General features: G+C 38.9%; 1 protein-coding gene across 1 annotated transcript in view; it reads right to left on the reverse strand.

Moving 5' to 3' along the window:
* Positions 1–19,035, reverse strand: part of CCDC57 (coiled-coil domain containing 57) — a 43,039-nt gene that overhangs the window by 10,116 nt on the left and 13,888 nt on the right. The window contains exons 4-11 of the mRNA XM_040582303.1: positions 18,644–18,844; positions 16,573–16,735; positions 15,559–15,693; positions 11,622–11,808; positions 8,686–8,786; positions 6,435–6,461; positions 4,755–4,980; positions 3,957–4,093 (exon numbers count right to left, since the gene is read on the reverse strand). Coding sequence (XP_040438237.1) covers positions 3,957–4,093; positions 4,755–4,980; positions 6,435–6,461; positions 8,686–8,786; positions 11,622–11,808; positions 15,559–15,693; positions 16,573–16,735; positions 18,644–18,844 — 1,177 coding nt within the window. The remainder of the gene's footprint in view (positions 1–3,956; positions 4,094–4,754; positions 4,981–6,434; positions 6,462–8,685; positions 8,787–11,621; positions 11,809–15,558; positions 15,694–16,572; positions 16,736–18,643; positions 18,845–19,035) is intronic.

Below are 19,035 nucleotides of genomic sequence, written 5' to 3' on the forward strand. Positions count from 1 at the left end.
TTTACTAGCTGTCTTACTCATTTCCTTCTGAAACCCCACAAGAGGGAGATCAGGATCATATGCTCAGGACTGTCACCCAGGACCAAAACTGACCTCTTCACTTTGGAGTTTTACAAGAAGTTTAAGGTCTGCTCCAGAAGTAGCCCACATCATTGTCCCTAGATGTATCACTGACATGCCAGTGAGGCTATTTATTTAATGCTCCCCATTTTTTTTTCTCTGAGGACCTTTCTCATGCTACCACAAGATGTTAATACTTCTTGTGACAGTGCTGCTGTGGCAGGTCTTGATCAGGTTCTCAGACTGTCAATGAAGAGTTGCAAAATAACGTTGTGTTCCCAGACCTGTTCTCACAGAGCTCAAATAATTTGAACCCTCCTAGCCTTGGAACCCAGGCGGCTTTCACTATGGTATGCCCTAATTAGTATTTTGGTGTCAAAAGGACTTGATTATATAAATCTGGTAAAATATACCAGATTCTCCAGCTCATGTTGTACTTACCTGACGGACCTGTCTCAGTTCTCAGTTTCTGTTATCTTAGACTATTTGCTTATTTAAGGAAGAGTAAGTCTCCCTCAGCTCTGTAAAGGTACAGCAGATGGCATTCTCAGTTTATCACGGTCTGATGGATGGTTTACAATGTTTGCTCATACTGCAACCTTTAAAACTTCTTCCCTGACTACTGGGCAGTAAAGAAGAACAGGGACTTATTTTCACTCCAGCAATCTGTTCAAATTTGGTTCTAATTGACTCTCACAGCCTAGCCTTTTCGACTTCAGGCAACCTTTCTCTATCACACAGGAGCGTCCCTCCTGTTGAGTATCTTCTGCTAGGAACAAGCTGAGATAAATTCAAGCACCTGTGATAGGATGTCCAAACACAAAGTTCTTCCCTGCCAGGTTCCCTTAGAATATATTCCAAAATGTTGACATAGATTCAATCTGGTAGATTCACCCTAGCTAAGAAACATGTATACCCATTTTCTTCCCCAAATAGATGCCTTTCCTGGCCCAAATACTGCTGCATACTGTGGATGCTTAGAGAGCTTTTTCCTTTCATATTCAAATGTTTGAGGCCTCCAAACAAGTACTACTTGTTTTGACTGCTATTCCTTCTTCGAGAGAATAGCAATCCTGTGCAGCAGCTGGATAACTGTCTGCTTAAAGACCTGATAGCAGAACAATGAACTTGACCCTGTCAACACTTGTCCTCAAATTTAATTGCTGGATGATCTTTGCACTTCAACATTTTACACTATTTTCTTAAATTTACTGATCCTGAAGTTTTTGTAATTAGTCTAGCTAACAACCCTCATGGGTATAATTACATGGCTAATCTGCAACGCTGTTTTACTTCACAGGAAAAAAACAATCTATTTTCAGCAGAAAATAGATTGCAAATTGAAAGTGCATCATCCCCAGATATACAACTGGTTAAATTGGTACCAGCTGCATCACTTAACCTTCATTTACCTAATTTGTGGCACTTATTCTAAGCAACTACAGAGGTTAATATGTGGGGTTTTTTTCTTACAACCATTCTTAACCGTAAGAAAAATGAAATATTTATTAGAATTTACTTCCATTGGCTCTTTTAAGAAGCTCACCATTGGCATTCAAACTGTCTGGCCAGATGGGTCACTTTTTCATTTTTTTTGTAATACATCTAGGCCAGCCAGATAACATCTGAAGAAATCAGTGATAATTCAAGGCTCAGAAAACCACAGGATCGCACACTCGAAATGTATACGTGTTATCTTTTTTGAATGTGTCTGGATATAAAACCATTTAAGATGTTTTTAGAATGTGTTCAGATGGTAAAATTTTCAAGTAAATGACTGACAGTTGCAATTTCTTAGTGCAACCTGACAGCACGATAGGATTATCTCCTGTGTAGTTTCATATAACACACTTCTTAGTATGTAAAAAGAGAAACATCAAACTTCAATCTCCTACATATTCCTGGATGAACCTTAGTAATTCACAAAAAGGCTCTCAATCTGTTCTTGATTTCAGTTCAGAGAAATAAGAATGCATAAAGAAAGAATTAAAAATAAACAGGATCTTCCAAAGGAGATTAGCTTTAATTCAATTGATTTTTCCCCAAAATCAGAGGATATTGCAGTTTCAATCTAGCAGGCTGGAGGCTGACTGCTCGGAAAGCAGCTCAGCAGAAAAGAAAGAAGAAACTTGGTGGACTACAGGTTGAACATGAGGTAGCAATGCATTCATGAGCCCTTTGGCCAACAGCATCCTGGGCTGCCTCAGGAAAAGCACTGCCAGCAGGTCAAGGGAGGGGATTATTTCCCTCTACCAAGCACTGGTGCAACCACATTCAGAATACCATGTCCACTTTTGGGCTCCCCAGTACAAGAAAGACATGGACATACTGGCACAAGCCCAGGAAACAGCCATAAAGATGATCAACAAACTGGAGCATCTGACATAGGAGGAGAGGCTGGGTAAGCTGGCCTTGTTAGCCTCCAGAAGAGAGGGGTCAGGAGTGACCTTTTCAACACATATAAGCACCTGATGGGGATGGTGGAAGGAGGTAAAGATGACCGTGCCAGACTCTTCTCAGTGGTATGCAGTGGCAGAACGAGAAGCAACGGGCAGAAATTGAAGCACAGGACACTCCACTTAAGCATTATGGTCGGGGGGGGGGGGGGGGGGGGGACCCCCAACCCCCAACCTTCCTTACTGGGAGGGTACTCGGACACTGGAATAAGTTGCCCAGAGAGGTGCCCAGAGGAAGTATTTCCCCAACTGAACTTGGTTAATAATTCCACTGGAGTTTTATACCTTGGAGCAACAACCTCACCTTTTCCGAAAGAACATTGTTTACTGCCCTCAAAACTACAACGACAATCAGCTGCTCTGACTCAATCCTCACAGGAACAAATCTGCTGATCAATTAAGCAAAGTACATAGTGAAATCCTGACTGTTAAAGTCACTGGGAGGTCTGCCACTAACTACCAGGGGAGCCAGGATTTATCCACTTGTCTCTGATGAAAGCTGCAATAACTATTAAAAGTTGAGTTTTAATTACAAAAGATAAGAGAAAGATTAATTATATATCCTGCTTTCATATATGGAAAATGTGCTATTACAATAATTTGGACAAGGGTGCTTTAAAACCCCACCACTGTGGATATTTGGAAATACGCTCACTGATTAATCATTTTCAAGTTTATCTTAGAACATACTGCAAATCCTTCAAACTGTCTATCTTACCCATTTAAAACTAAGCTTTATGAAACTCGTAATTCAGGATTGCACATTTATGCTGCATTAAAACAAGTGTTCCTGAAATTCCTTGGATGAAAATCATGTTTAAAAAGGTTAATTCTGAAGTCAGCCCTTTGAGTAAACGGGGCAATGTCTGGCTGACAGCCAGTCACTAGTGGTGCTCACCAGGGCTCCATTTTAGGTCCAGTTCTGATTTTTATCAATGACCTGGACACAGTTGAGTGCACACTAAGTAAGTTTGCACTTACAGGGAGGAGAGAGGGAAGAGCTGATGTTCTTCTTTCTGCTGTCTGGTATGGTGATAAGATGTGAGGGAAAGGCATTAAAGCTGCATCAGGCAAAATTCAGGCTGACTATTAGGAAGAAGTTCTTCCCTGAGAGGGTGGTCAAGCCCTGGAACAAGCTCCACAGTGAGTGGTCATGGCTCCAAGCCTGTCAGTGTTTAAGAAGCATTTGGACAACGCTCTTAGATACATGGTTTGACTTTCAGTTTACCCTCCGTGGAGTCAAGATTCAAAGAGCCTCATGGCTCCCTTCCAGCTCAGGATATTCTATTATTCTCTGAAATCTTCCAAGGTACCAAAGAAGATTTGAGCTAAAATCAGTAGAAGACAATTAAATTCAGAATTTTAAAGACAGTTATATTCATGGAATCAGAACTGGCTTAACTGCTCATTATCACTAGAGCTCAGACAGCATACCATTACCTGTGTTGTAAGCCTGTGCTGTAGAAGCTTTAAAGCTGACAGCTGACACTGTATTCTTTCGACAAGCTCTCTTGGAAAAAGACTACCAGAGTCAATACAAATCGTGCAGCGCTTAGAGCTAACAGGATGCCAAAGTCCTACAAAGGAGAGAAAATACTGAGGAAAGCATTCTCTGTTGTTGTTCTGTCATCAATATTACATTCCCAGCAAGCACTTAGAATGGATATAAATGAACCACAGAACACAGGCCTTCTCACTGCAGAGGGATTCAATACTATGCGGAAACAGGCCTCGTGTTTTTCCCTTTGCTTCATTGCCAGAGCAACTGTTGCATGGAACTTAAATGTCCACAGTGAAATCTTCTTACATTATATATACACTCCCGATTCAAGTTTACTCTATAGTAAGCTTATTTTGCTTTCTCTTCCACTTTTATAAAGCATTTGTTTTTATTCCAAGAGATAAACTACCTCTTTTCTGCTCTTTAAAGGTGGTTTAGTTTGACTTCCAGTTCCCACACTGACATCTAAGCACTAAGGAGTCCATCTAAAACATTAATCAACAAAAAGTTACTGCCTACAGACTCTCATGGTTCTATGTTAGTACCTCCTGCCACAGTATAACCTTACTTGCAACAATTAGCACCAGTCTCACTCAAACGGTGCAGATCAGGGATCAGTAAGGTCCAGCACTTTGTTTTCATAGTGAGGCCCAGCTCTCTCCAGCTCAAAGGATGAACTCGTACCCAGGTTTTATTCTAAATATATAAGCTAGCACTCTTCTGTAGAATAAATTTACCTTCTTTTGCTATCGTTCTGAGTTCTGCCCTGAGTTTGTTTCCCATTTCAATCAGCTGCTGCTTTTCTTGGCTCAGAACTGAGATGTTTTTCACTGCTTCCTTCAGTTTATTTTGTGTTCCTTGCACAGTGCAGCTGACACAATATTGAAAACCAACACCAGGACCTGTATCAGGTAACTGTTGTCCAAGATTTATCTTTTCTTCAAGAATTTTGTGGTTTGCCCCCTGAAAAGAACCAGATAGCCCCTTATAAAGAATATTTTGAAAGTGTGGTCTGCAGGTTTAGAAATTTGTACAAACACACATTAGAAGCCTGTTGAAGAAAAAGTGTGAAGTTGAAGTCTACAGCCCATTTTTGAGGGTCCATTTTCAAGATTTTGTTAGCAATACAGGGCAAATTAAACCATGGAATAAAACACTATAACAGCCTGGGATGTTCCCACACATATTGTAAACTGTAAGTGTAAAATAATACACATAGAATAACCACCATATAACTGTAAACTAGAGAACAATTAATTTTAAGACAAAATGTGGAAAACCCGACTTTACAGCAGATAGCAAGCTACCACAAACCCTTCTTTATGTAATCATCATGTGCATACGCATATATGGGGCAGATAGGACTTAAAACATTGCTTTAAAAGAGAAAGGCTGCAGAATAAAAAGTAAAGATTCTGCAATGGGTTTTGTCTCTGCAAACCTGAGAGTTTCCACTGGCACATATGCGTGATGATAAAGTATTTACCCAATAGATCACATCCTTGTTTTTCAAGAGCTACATACTCTATATATTCTTCAAGAGCTATATGTCATCTTTCAGCCCATTTACTACAGAGATTTTTCAATATCCATTTAAATACTCAGCATTCACTGAACAAATCATCTCCCCATAGACTTTGAAAATACTATGCATCGCCACAAGTATCTAAATATGACACATACATTAAAATAATTTTACAAAACTATTGCTCATCTGTATGTTTACTCTTTTATAAACAAACTAGTTAGAAGTGCACTAACTATACTGTAACTGCGCAATCTCAATCAGTTTTCAACTAGATCACCCTGAACACTGTGATTCAAGAAGTATATATTGAACAGTGCTACCTATACTGACAAAAAAAACAGCCACCATTGCCTTAGTGTGTCATGCAACTCCTGTTCTCTTATTTATTTGGATAGTTTTATCATAAAAGAGGAGGTCCTTGAGAGCATGCGCAGAAAGCATACAGGTCTACAAACACTATGGAGGATAAAGGTGGAGAAATTAGTGCAGAACTAGAATCTAAAAATATGAAGAAAGACAACAATGTGGAAGAAAAAATGGTGTACATAGAGCAATTTGTATCAAAGCAATTAATATAAGCAGCCCCCAAATACTACATTCTACCCTCATCATATGAACAGTGAAAGTAACCCAATGAGGCTTAACATAAGGAGAGGTCAAGGCAAATGACCAGTTATGGCACCATGGGGTGTTGTACTATGTACCATCTTCACTGTACCAAGAGGCAAAAGCACATCACGTGGCTGGGGCAGGAATACCATTTGCTTAAACTTCATTTTTTCCTGAACTTTTCATAAAAGCATTCAAGAGCATTAGAAGTTTTGGGTTTTTTTCCAGGTGACAGATTATAAAGTGTAGAGTTAGGAGTGGAAGTCAGAAATCTTTTTACCTTTAGATCCATGTCCAGAGTAAAACCCTACAATACAAAAGAGAGAAAACACAGAAACAACAGGGACTAAAAGAAAGTGGGAGGAAAAACTCTCCTCAGAGCTGATACACATACATGCAAAAGTCTACATGCCTATTTTACTAGCTTCCACTGTAAGCTTTCCTCTTGTTCTTTAGCTAAATTTTAGCTGTGGAGTCTATCTTTTTGAGGTTATGGTCCCAGAATCACTGTTACATTAAATGGAAAAAAGAAAACTATCACTATGGCTCTCTCTATTGACTTCACATCTACATCCCCATGTTTAGTTATCATTTTTGCTCAACAGACTCTGAACTCCCCAAGTTAGAAATATTTTTGACTGTAATTCATCGTGGCCTTAAGTACATCCTTACCATGCAATTAATAAATGTAAGAAGCTCATAGACAGTGTAGAACAACATTAAAAGATAAGCACTTTGAAAATCCAGTAAGGAATTCTAATGAAGTTTTGCCTGTTGTTTGTTAGATATTCTCAGGACTGTTTCCAGCTGCTGGTCTGTGCCTAAGAAGGCTTGTTATGAACCAAGGAAGAAGGAACAAAGCAGACAGCAGAAACAGACAGGAAATGATAGTTCAACATCACTGAAGATAGCAGTAACTACAGCTCCCACCATTTTGTTCAAGTTTTGGCCTGCACATCTGCTATTTCCTATGTGCCTATACATTTAAAGAACAAGTAATTGAGCATTTCACACTGAAGATGCATATCACTGCCTGAAAAACGTTCTTGTTCTCAATACCCAGCCCTGAGCATTCAATTACAGTTTAGCATTATGCAGCAAAGGAGTAACCTCTGGCACAAAGAATGTTCAGTTCCTATCTTACTGTCTCCAAGGCAAAGCCGCTTTCTACTTTTTCTTTTAAGGCTCCATCCCCACTTAAAGAAACACGAAGAAAATGAGATGCATCTTGGGCAGTAGTTTGTAAAACGTTTTCTGCAACAGAAAAGTATAGTTGGTATAAAATACAGTTTTCACCTACTTCTGGAAGTGGCCAAAGAGAAAAAATAAATCTGTGTGGTCTATACTGGCACACAATGGTTTCCTAAATATAATTTGACACCAGGAACAAACAAATCTTCTATATTCAGCAAAAAGATACAGCTAAGATTAAAAATTATTCTGTGCCTGGTGGGTTGTGCATGTTTCCACACAAGGCTCCAAAGTTTTATTTAAAAATTGATATCGCTTCAGTTCTTAAAGCTCTTAGCTTTTAATGTAGTCAGCACCTCTCATCTTTTTTTATTACTTAGCTTTATTTAAATTTTCTTTAACTTAGATAGCCACTGGTGTGTCTTAACAGTAAGATTAAGGCATGAAACAGATATTGATAGATTTTACAGATTAGTTGAAAATTAGAAACCCCTTATTTTTTAATTGTACTTTATCTGTCTTACTTCAGACTCTGTTTATGACACCATAAACTTGCTGGGAAACTGGAAGGGGAGCACATCTGTAGTATGAGATATTTGTCCCTGTTTTCAATGCCTTTATTATTTTTCCGAGAGACGCTTCCATCACACTTTAATGCCGATATCGTTCCTACCCTTTCAACAACACAACGGGGACAACACCTATAAAACCTGGAACTGAGTAAAAACGTTCCCAGAGCAAGGGAGTGTCCCCTCGTGCCTGGCGGGACCCCGCGGATCGGCCCCTCCGCGGTGCCCGGGGCCGGCGAAGCTGCGGCGCCCCCTAGCGGCACCCCCCCCCCCCCCCGGGCCGGCGAGCGGTGCCGCTTGCGCGTCCATCTCAGCCCAGGTTTGGCAGGACCTTCTCGTCAGAGCCCAGCAATGACACGGCATCTGCAGCTTCATCGCCATCCACCTGATTACAAGGCGTATCGAAGGATTAATGGTATTTTTAAAAAAGACTAAATTTGGTTTGCAATGGAAAACTCGAAGAGGTGATACACAGCAGTTTAGCAATTTAAGTGGAGGGGGAAAAGAAAAAAATCAAGAAGGGCTTTGAAATATCGGGAGTGACTTGTGCCAGGGAATGACTAGTCAAAATTTATTCCCTAGAAAGAGAAAGTTTGGCTGAAAAAAACCACGTTGCTGGATCTTATCTAACTTATACTCATTACTAATTGACCACATAAGCATTTATTGCTTCAGTTTCTAATATTTATTCAATCAAAAATAATATGCAGTGTATTTAATTACACATACATATGCATACAGATATTGTAGGTAGTTTAAACCTCTCCATACCTTTTCTGTGTCTGGGTTTTCTACACAATCCAGGTTAGCTGAGCCAACTTTGATACTGCTCAGAGTGGTTCCAGCTGAAATTTTGTTTGTGCACAATGAACCTAAAAGAGAAGAAAAGTATAATATGAATATATATGTATTTATACAGAGTTTAGGCTTTCATAGCAACAGCTCCTTCAAAACTTTGTCTCATTAATATACATGTATACCACTTCAGTAGATATATTGTAAACAGAGCTGAAGAAATAGAAAAAATAGTACAGTCTCACCATATGCAAACATCAGCCAGCTACGAAATACAGAAGTGACTAGAGAAGACGCATTACAAAGGTTGATTCATGGGTAAGGAGCACAGAGAAGTTTTTATTTCTCCCAATACTGCATTATTTAATCATTCTTGGGAAACTGGCAATACTGAGTATAACAAGAATAATTAAGACACAGTAGCTTCTTTCAATCACAGTTGAAAAAAATCAGCAATAAATGGAAGTTAATCCTGAAAAATTCTTCTTTTAGTTCCAGTAAAAATGTGAGTTTGAACATACTGATGTATATGGACAAGTCAGGGGAAAGAACAGATGACTTGCTAGAAACTAGAAGTGCCTCTCCAAGTTTATACCTTAAAAATTTCAGATTTAACATTATCATCTCTTTTAGTGATTGAACATAATCTCCATACATTTTCTAAAAGAATATAAGAAAGACTATTTTAGTTGAATAAACTATTTCAGCCATAAAAAAAAAGGATGATACATTTCTGAAAACTTACATTTTTCAGGTGACAAAGATTATTGCTTCTCTTGGATGCTGCTAAACTCTAGCAGCAATAAATCTTTTACTTACTGGATTGTAATGTCTTCAAAAAGCAGTGGACTAACTTTATCTGCCTGTGACAAAAAAACATGCTTGAATTCGGTTTTTTCTTTAAAATTAACAGAGGTCTTGCTTTAATTGGTTATTAATGTCTCATTATCAACAAAACTAGAATACACCTTTATTTACTAAAAATGCCTGCACACTTAATTAGCTTGTGATTTCACTCTACTGTACAAATAACAGTTTAAAACTAATTCTGCAAACTGGTAACACACAGATCAGTCTCACTGCATAATGAAAATAGAGAAGCATAATGACAGCAGAACAATTGGTACAACAAAATGCCTTTCACCAAACCCATCTTATTTTTTCTGAAATACAGAAAACAATGCATGGTGGCTCCGGAATAGTTTGAAGCAATTAGAAATTATATGTTTACACGGATGAGGCACAGAGATATATAAAGCAGCTATCTACCTGCACTTATGTAACTTGTAAAAGGTGCTAAACACAGGGCTACTCATTCCACAGAAGTAAAAATCTCCTTGAAAAAGCTATACCTTGCCTTTTCTTCTTTTAAAAACGCAAAACAAATCAGAGCCGATTACTTCATTGCCAAGTTACAGCTGATATCCTTTCCTCTCTTCTCCAGATCTCCAAAAGTCACAAGAATGTTTATGAAGAAAAAAATCTAGTTTTGTTTCTAAACAGGCCTGCATGAGATCCAATCAAAACCATACTTAAATTTTCAGAAATTTACTACAAAACGTTTCTAGTTGTAATGGACATACCTACTGCAGTTTTGGGCTGAGTTTTTTTTATGTTATCAGCTTCGACTTTCCCATGAAGGATAATGAAAAAAAGTAAAAATGCGAGTGCAAGACACGATATGCTGAAACGTTTCTAAGAGATACTAAAAATCACCTAATGTGTGACAGTATCTGATAAAGGGATTCATTTGAAAGCCTTACATATTTTTAATAATGAGGTGGTTTTTAATTTCTACTTTCCTGACAGAGCCTACATAGACGCCACTCAGTAAACATGCTAACAAAGAAGGTTATCTCCTTAGCACTCAGCCATAGTAGGCAGGACAAAGACACTGTGACAACTGAACTTTCTTCCAGGAAAACAAAGGGTGGCAAAAACTGTACCTGGAACTGATGCCCTGTGCCCACTTACATATCTACACCAAAAAGGTATAAAAAGTTAACTCACTACCTATGCAAAACGAGCCCCTCTGCAAGACCTACTCTGCATGCAATCTCCCAGACAGACCAGACCCTGACTGGGGACTCCGGGCTGTCTCTGGATTCAGTGATGTGAACCATCTTTGAAGTGAGACCTTTTTTCCCCCCATCATCAATTAGCCCCACTTCTGGGAGCAGCTGGGTGAATGTCATACCAGTAACATCTCACATAATATATTTATAGGCATGAGCACAGGTAAAGGTGTGTAAGACAGACATGGACCTGTTAAAGAGGGGGGCCCGTGAAAATGACCAGAGGGCTCAAGTACCTCTCCTATGAAAATCTTTTACAATGAGGATGGTGAGGTACTGGGACAGGGTGCCTAGAGAAGCTGTGGATGCTCCAACCCTGGGAGTGTTCCAGGCTAGGCTGTTCAGGGCATGAAGCAACCTGGTCTAGTGAAAGACGTCCCTGCCCGTGGCAGGGGGGTTGGGACGAGATGGACTTTTTAAGGTCCCTTCCGACCCAAACCCTTCCGTGATTCTATGATTCCATCTACTTGCTTCACTAGTTAGAATTCTGTAATACTTGTAATATACACATATTTGCTTTACTCTTTCAAAATATATATATATATATAGAGAGAGAGAGAGAGAGAGGGAGACATTTGCTTTCCTAGTGGTGATTTTGTAGTGACTTACTCTGTGTGTGTGTGTGTATTTGGTTTTGTTAATAATAGCTTTGTAGTAATTTGTAATAAAGGAATTCTTAGAATCTCAGACTTCTATGTACTTGTGTATTGCGGAATCCTGAGAACCACACAATCATGATCTTTACACACCCATGGAATGGGTAGCCCTCATAGGTTGTGACCACGACTGCTACACTTCCTTAACTGAACTTAAGAGCTCTGTGGCAAGAGCTGTCACCTTGCTCTGCAAGCTGTCTGTTTTCTGTTGGAGGATGAGAGGACAATGTCTGCTCATCAAGACTCTCCATTTCTTTCCTCATTTGTGCAATAGCAGCCCGAAGGTTGGCATTCTGCTCCTGCAGCTTTTTTATTTCCAAATTAGGAATCTCTTTGCTCAGAGAACTTTCACCATCATACTGAAGTATCTGTAAAATAAAAAGTACAACACAATAACAACCCTTCATTAATGAGCAACACACATTCTCTCCACAACATAACACAGAGATCCTAATACTTTCAATCCACGAACAGACTTGGGAGAAAAGAACCATAGGAAGAAAAGAAAGAAATCTGATTATTCTGGGGATTTGCCAGGGAAAAAGTTGCTATGATGAGAATCTAAGATGGGGGAGAAGGCACACCACAGAGGTGGCTCTGCCTTACCACTGTTGCTCTCTGAAGCATGCTGTCTCTCTCTCTCCACCACATGTAGGTAACTCATCTTCTTAAAGAACTTACTGGCTCAACAGAAGTCCTCTTTCTGACCTGCCAAATTCTTGAAAGTGTCATTGGAAATAATTTGTTCACAAGAACACAAAGAGGCTGGACATCCTTTGCTAATGTGGAAAAGGGGAAGGAGTGTATGGATTACATCTAGACAGCCCAGGCAATGGACAACATCTAGAAAACCCCTAAGCACTTCAATTCTAAAATAAGTAGCAGTGTCTTCCTTTTGCACATTAGTTACAGATAAGCCAACAGCAAACAGTGTAAGTGGAATGTTCGTCAGAAAATGACTGAAGCTCTGCCTTCACAAAGGCCTTGAAGACTGACTTTTGGAATTATATTGGTGGAAGTATGAATTGATGAGCAGACGCATTCTTATTCCAGAACTGAAGAGGCTGACAAAATCCATGTTGCCAAAGCTGCTTTAACTACTGTAAAAAAAAATAAATTTATATTAGTAAAATATGAGCAGCTCGCTTGCAGAGTAATGCGTCCCAGAAACAGTCTTTTCCTCAAATTTTTGAAATTACTCAGTGTTTTCTTCATGGGTTGCACACAGCCTTAAAGATTATCTTGACGTTTTAGTTTGGAAAGCTTTTCCTGCGTGAATGAAGTGATGGCCTAATCAGGACAAAATGGGAAACGTTCTAGACCACATGTTAAGAACTGCTTTATTCTGTTACAACAAAGGCTGCTAGCTCCAGAATCCAATTCTTGACAACGGTCTGCAACATATGTTTAGGAAAAATAAAGGGAAAGGGACAAATACAGAAACGCTTCCTCTCAAGTGCCTCCTTAATTTCCAAATTTGCAACTTTGGGGAGGGAAGAAAAAGAAAAACAAATATGACTAAAAAACCACAAACACCCAGACATTGATTCAAGAACACTGGTCACTTGAAATTCTAGTACAATCTTGGGGAAAAAAATCTAGCAGAACCAATAGGATATAAAGACCAGGATTTTAGGGTCCTGACATTATTTCCTTCTGCCATTTCTTCATTCAAAGCATGACTGCAAATGTTTTTAAAGAAGTTACACTACACTGCCATCAGTCTAATCTAACTGTGGTTTCATCCAAAGAAAGAATGCAGAGTTTAGATTCCACCCTTGTAAAATCCTCTTTAGCTGATGGAAACATTTGTCATTAGCCATTTAAGAGATGCAGATACTATTTGGTACAGGAACATATACATATTTTATATATGCCCTGCAAATGTGGCATATACACTAAATCAATCCTAATTGGCAGACCATCCAGACCAGATGTTTTTGAGAAGGAAAAGACCATCTAATGCGTCTGGAATATTTGTATCAAATGTTGCTAGTTCATGTTTCTGAGCCCCAATATTGTTTCTTTGTATACAACCCTAATCTTAAACTGTTGCAAAGCAGCAGTTCTGCCTGTTGAGAGGGAAAGGCAATCCATGAGGCCCTGGGCATAGGACATGTCAGCAAAATACTTTAGTCTCAACATTTATGCCTTGCACAGCCTCAAACACTACTCCTTTTCTGTTTTCTCCATCATTCCCCACTTTCTTCAGTCCTCTTTTTTTTGCCAGTCATAAGTCTATTCTGTGCTTGTGATCTGGAATACTAACTGGCCTTCAAATTAAATTCCTCTGTCGTGAAAACAATAGCTGCCCTACAGCCTCTTTCTGCTGTGGCTCCTTCTACCCTAACAGAACACAGTATGCAGAAGATGAGGATAATCTTTATTCTACTTTTACAATCTGTCCAAGGCTGTTAAGGTGAGGAGAGGGGAAAGGGAGATTGAAAAGGTGTGAAGCATCACCCAAGCCTGTCTGAATTTTGGGGCCCAGAACCTGATCTCAACCTGCAACACACACATGAACATGAGAAATATAACTGTTCCAGATTTTTGCTAGTGGAAAAGGGTCTAGACAGAAGACTGCATAATCATCCAGAATTACCGTAAGCAATCTTTTCCTATCTGTGCACTTGTATGGTATTAGCATGCTCCACTTACGCAGACATGACCTAAGTCATATTCAAAATGCGAGTCATACAAGCAAGATTTTCCAGGCTGGTGTGTTTCATATCTCTGTTGCTTAATTAAAGCTTAATTAAAGGCCAAGTAATACTACTGCAATATTTCTAGCACCCTGATGGGGTCCCAGACCAATGTGAAGAAAGGACCTGCATGCTCAAGATACTGTACCAGGGTATATTTAAACTTTAATCTTTCTTGCCTCAGTTGTCTAAACCAGAAGCTAGACAACATACTATTCCTTCTTTAAGGAATCTATTTTAAACTTGTAATCACTTTCCCCCCTCTGTTTGTTAACAATTCATTTTGTACAGAAAAATTAAGAGAAAAGGTTCTAGTAAGAATAATAGGTTTTGTTGTTGTTGTTTGTTTTTTAAACAATGGCCCTTCACAAAAATCAGAGACAAAAATTATTTTGCTGAGATCGGTACTGCTTATCCTACAGGCCAAAAGCGCAAAACAAAGGCAGAGTATATTAACACAAAGAAAACTGTAACAATGAAAACAAAGTCTGGCCAAGAATAGTACAGGCAGTTACAGTGGAAGACAACAGTGAAGGTGAACAGTAAAGGAAGAAACCCTCTCCCACTCTGATTCTCTTGGTATTTCAACAATCAATATGCAAATCAGTCCAGTTTGAACTGAAATTTGAAAAACAACTTGCTCCACAGTAAGTTTTTGCTAGCAGTCTACTTTTGTCTAACTTATTATAAAAATTGTTTTCAGGAAGTATCTTTCTGAATACAACACTTTCTGCATTCAGAAACCACTAGGCTTGCTTGATACTGCTTTTTTCTTACCAGCAAGCTCTGCTAACAACTCTTTTAACAGCTCACCGTTGAGCATCTAGCTGCCCAGTAGGGTGCACTGCAGGACAGTCTCTACTTTCATTCCTTTACTAAAGACAATTTTCTACTGGCAATTAATTATCCTTCTGCACGGCTTCAAACCAGCATTACGTTTGCAATTTTGAATGGCTTTTTAAAATAAATGCATTTTAATAAGCAGCAATGAAAGGAAAACTAGTTTGTGATACTAAAATAAAAGACATTATTTTACACATCTGGCAAATTGATATTTTGAAGCACTGCCTCAAAATTTTAACTTTACAACTTCAAAATCTACCCTAAATTTCCTCAGGAACATTCTAGAAATGAATTCTTCCCATTCTGACGTGCCATGACAGTACAGTACATTATCCTGTTTTGGAGCAAATGCCTACATCCAGCTTGCTCCTTTTGCCAGTGAGGAATGGATCAGGGCCATAATGAAGCCTGTAACACCTGATCTATGTGGATTCCAGGCTAGATATGTCTATATTTTGATTTAAACATATGAAACACATGAACTGCTTACAAAAAGTCCAGTGGAAACAAGCCCCATAAAGTTGTCATCTCAAAGTGAATTAATTCAAGTCAAGATATTAAGTGTTGCCTAACCTGTTTCTCCCCTTCAGGTAAAGTACTGTGATTAAAGGATGCATGTATTGCCTGTTCTCTCTCAGCAGTCAAAGCAGAAAGAACAGTCTTCACTTCATGCAACCTGTGGTCTGTTTTCTGTGGATCAGCTTCAACCTAGGAAGGGAGAGAAAGCACAGGACATCAGTATCTCAAGGACAAAGGGTGTAGAGATTAAAAAAAAAAAAAAGAAAGAAAAGAAGAAAATAAACAGATATTTTAAATCACAGGACAAGGACTTAAAGCATATCCGTTTTGGCTCTGACAAAAAACACCTTCACAGAAAAAATCATTTGGCTTCATTGTCTCATCTTCTGTATGTAAAATGGACAATGTCAATTCATCTTTCAGATGTGCTCCTATGCTACACCTACCGATGCTTATGAATCATTTTGGGAAGACAATGGTAAAATAAAACACCAGAGTAAATGCCTCCATTCTGAACTTAATAAACAAGTTTTTCCTCTGCACCCATGACTTTACTAGGCAACTAGTCATTCGGAATTATTGTTAGCCCATTGTGTAACAGTCTTGAAACAATAAGCATGTATTTCATTTTTCAGAAACAGAAGCTTGTACACTTCACAAATTAAGAATATTTTTTTTTCCATGCAAAACTACTCTGAGTTTTCCAGGACTAATATAGTTCCCTTGATAGAATTCAAGTGGTACTGTGATCTGAAACTCTTTTTTGGGCCTACTCAGAGAGAGCTTTCTTCTGCTACAATGCCAAGAGAAAAGCAGTGGCACCCCTCAAGCTGACTTGACTTCATTACAAGGGAGAAAATGCTGCTGTTAGAGACTGTCCATGAAAATTAATCTGATCTCTGATCAAATATATTTGATGAACTGCTGTGCACAATACAGAGTTACTGTTTTACAGATTTTTGAGGATGACTGAAGTCATGCCTCCCCTGAGAAACACCATGATGGAAAAACTCCATAGGTCTTTATGCAACAGATAGTTCCTAAGCAGTGTTAACTTCAAATTCTTACCTGCTCTCTTGCTGAAGACAGGCTTTGGGTTAGCTCCTCTGATTTCTGATACAGATTACTTCCAACATTCTCACAAAGCTGCTGCCAGTCCGGTTCTGTTTGCATTTTACTGTGTTCCAGAATCCATTCTTGCCCAGCTGCCAGAGACAGTTGTTGTTGATATCTATAATACACAGAGCAAAGCTGTTGAGATTTCAGCAGGATAAATACTGAGGATGGTTTGGGTTGGGTTTTTTTTGTTTGTTTGTTGGTTTGGTTTTGTGGTGGTGGTGTTCATTTTGCTTTGAGGTTTTTGTTTTGGTTTTTTTTTTTTTTTTAATCTCAGCCTCATTTGCTGTCCTCATCTTCTTTCCTTGTTCTGTTCTCCAAATACCTATTCTATCCTATCACACTCTTAAGTATTTTATTGGACAAAAGCATTTTAATTGCTTAGAGCTCAGCAGTCTCCTAGGGTTCATCTGTATGGGTATTTAGAATCAGCTTTGGAGATCCCCTCAGTTCAAGCAGCATGAGCTGCTCTTCAACACCAATTCCACTCTCAGCAATACCATCCACAGCATGTTTCCAATTTGCTGATAAAGGAAATGAGATACAAAGAGCTAGGAACTAAAGTTGTTGGATTGTCAGGGTAAAATTCCTAAGATCAAAGGCTGCTGCATATACATACATCGAAAACACACTGTGGAAAAAGAGATGAGACAGGAGGTGCACAGAATGAGACAAACCTCATATTCAGAATGTAAGGGCTTTCAGGACAGGTTAAATGGTTACATGGCTGAGCTTTTAAAACACAAAGCTGTCAGGACTTCAGGATAGTCTTATGATTGGTTGTAAATTACTTTAGACAAAAGTCTTAGCTTTCTTTACCATTCTGCATCTTTCTGAAATTTGGCCAGCTGTGCCCTCAACTTCTCTTCCTGTCTATGCATTGATTGAATTTGGAATTCTTTAGAGGCAGACTCTGTAGAAATCTTGATCAGATGAGAATCTTGGCCTGGTTTTAGTGCTATAATTTCTTCTTGAAGTCTACATACAAGAACAACCCCATTCCCATGTTAATACATACTTGTTTAAGACAATTAACAAAGCACATGATGCAATCTTGGATATAAAACTGTTCAATAACTTTTTTTTTCCTTTTAAATTAGGAGCTCAGAGGGACTTTTTCATGATCCAAATGCATATTGCAAACCTCGCATTTCCACCCATACAAAATGCAGGCCACCTAAGCAATTCTTTAGTTTCCAGTGCCCGCCTTGGACTGGCAGCTGCCTCCTTCCAGGCTGGTCATGAATAAGCTCTTTTCTTATGGTGTGTTGCTGCTCCTCTAGGTTCTCAGATACTTTCTCTTCCATGTGACCTCATTTTCTTGTTAAATCTTGAGGAGATGTTTCTTGATAATGTCAATCATACAACTAATGTTTATAATGCATATATTGACATTTTTCTACAAATTTTCTTGCACTACTACTAATATATATAGAACACAGAACAGCCCAAGTTGAAAAGATCATCTGGTCCAAACTTTCAGGGGAAAGGGAGCCTAGATGAGATTATCTAGTACTCTGTCCAATTGTGTCTTGAAAACCTCTAGAGATGAGGACTCTGCCATGTCCCTGGGGCAGATGTTCTCACTGTAACAAAAAATAAATTCTTTTTTACATTGAGATGAAGCCTCTCCCAGTGCAACATGTAACCATGGACCCTTGTCATCTCCACATCGCTCCTTGTGAAACAAGTGCCTCTATCCTCTTTGTAGCCATCTTTATGTAGTAGAAAACTGTAAAGAGGTCCCCCTGAACCTTGTCCAGGGAGAAAAGAGCAAACTCCTTCCGGCTTTCTTCATAGGGCAGGTTTCTCCAGCCCTCTGATTATCTTTGTGGCCCTCTCCAGTTGGTCCGTGTCTTTTTTCAATTGCAAGGACAGAACTGGACACAGTACTCCAGGTGTGGTATGTTTAACCATGAATTACTGTGAACTTTTCACATAAGTTGGGCACAAAACCAGTAAGTATAATTTTCTGAATTTTTTTCATCGCAGCTTATGAAACAAGATAACTCAAGTTACTCACTTTCTAATAAGAGCATCTTTCTCTCTTAAACAAGCATTGTGACTCCATTCTCTTCTGCACAGCTCAACTTCCAGACTTTTATGTCTCATCTGCAGTTCTCTAATCTGCTGCTTCAACTTTTTAAATTGTCTGACTTGGGCTTCTTTCACTGAAGCTGGCATCACATCTTTTTCCTTGGCAGCATGAGCTAGTTCTTCATGCCTAGAATATGCAGAGAGACAAAATCAAGTGAGGTTTCAAGCCACACAAGCACATTATTTTTTAGTACTGTTGATTTACTTTATTAGCTTGGTTTGAGCAAATTCAAAGAATCGTTGTCAGAAACAGTGGAAACAGAAATCAATATCCGCTTGTCAGTGGAACAGGTTGTGAGGAGGTCTTTTGCAATTGTT

This window comes from Falco naumanni, chromosome 1, assembly GCF_017639655.2.
Source record: "Falco naumanni isolate bFalNau1 chromosome 1, bFalNau1.pat, whole genome shotgun sequence".
Lineage (NCBI taxonomy): Eukaryota > Metazoa > Chordata > Aves > Falconiformes > Falconidae > Falco > Falco naumanni.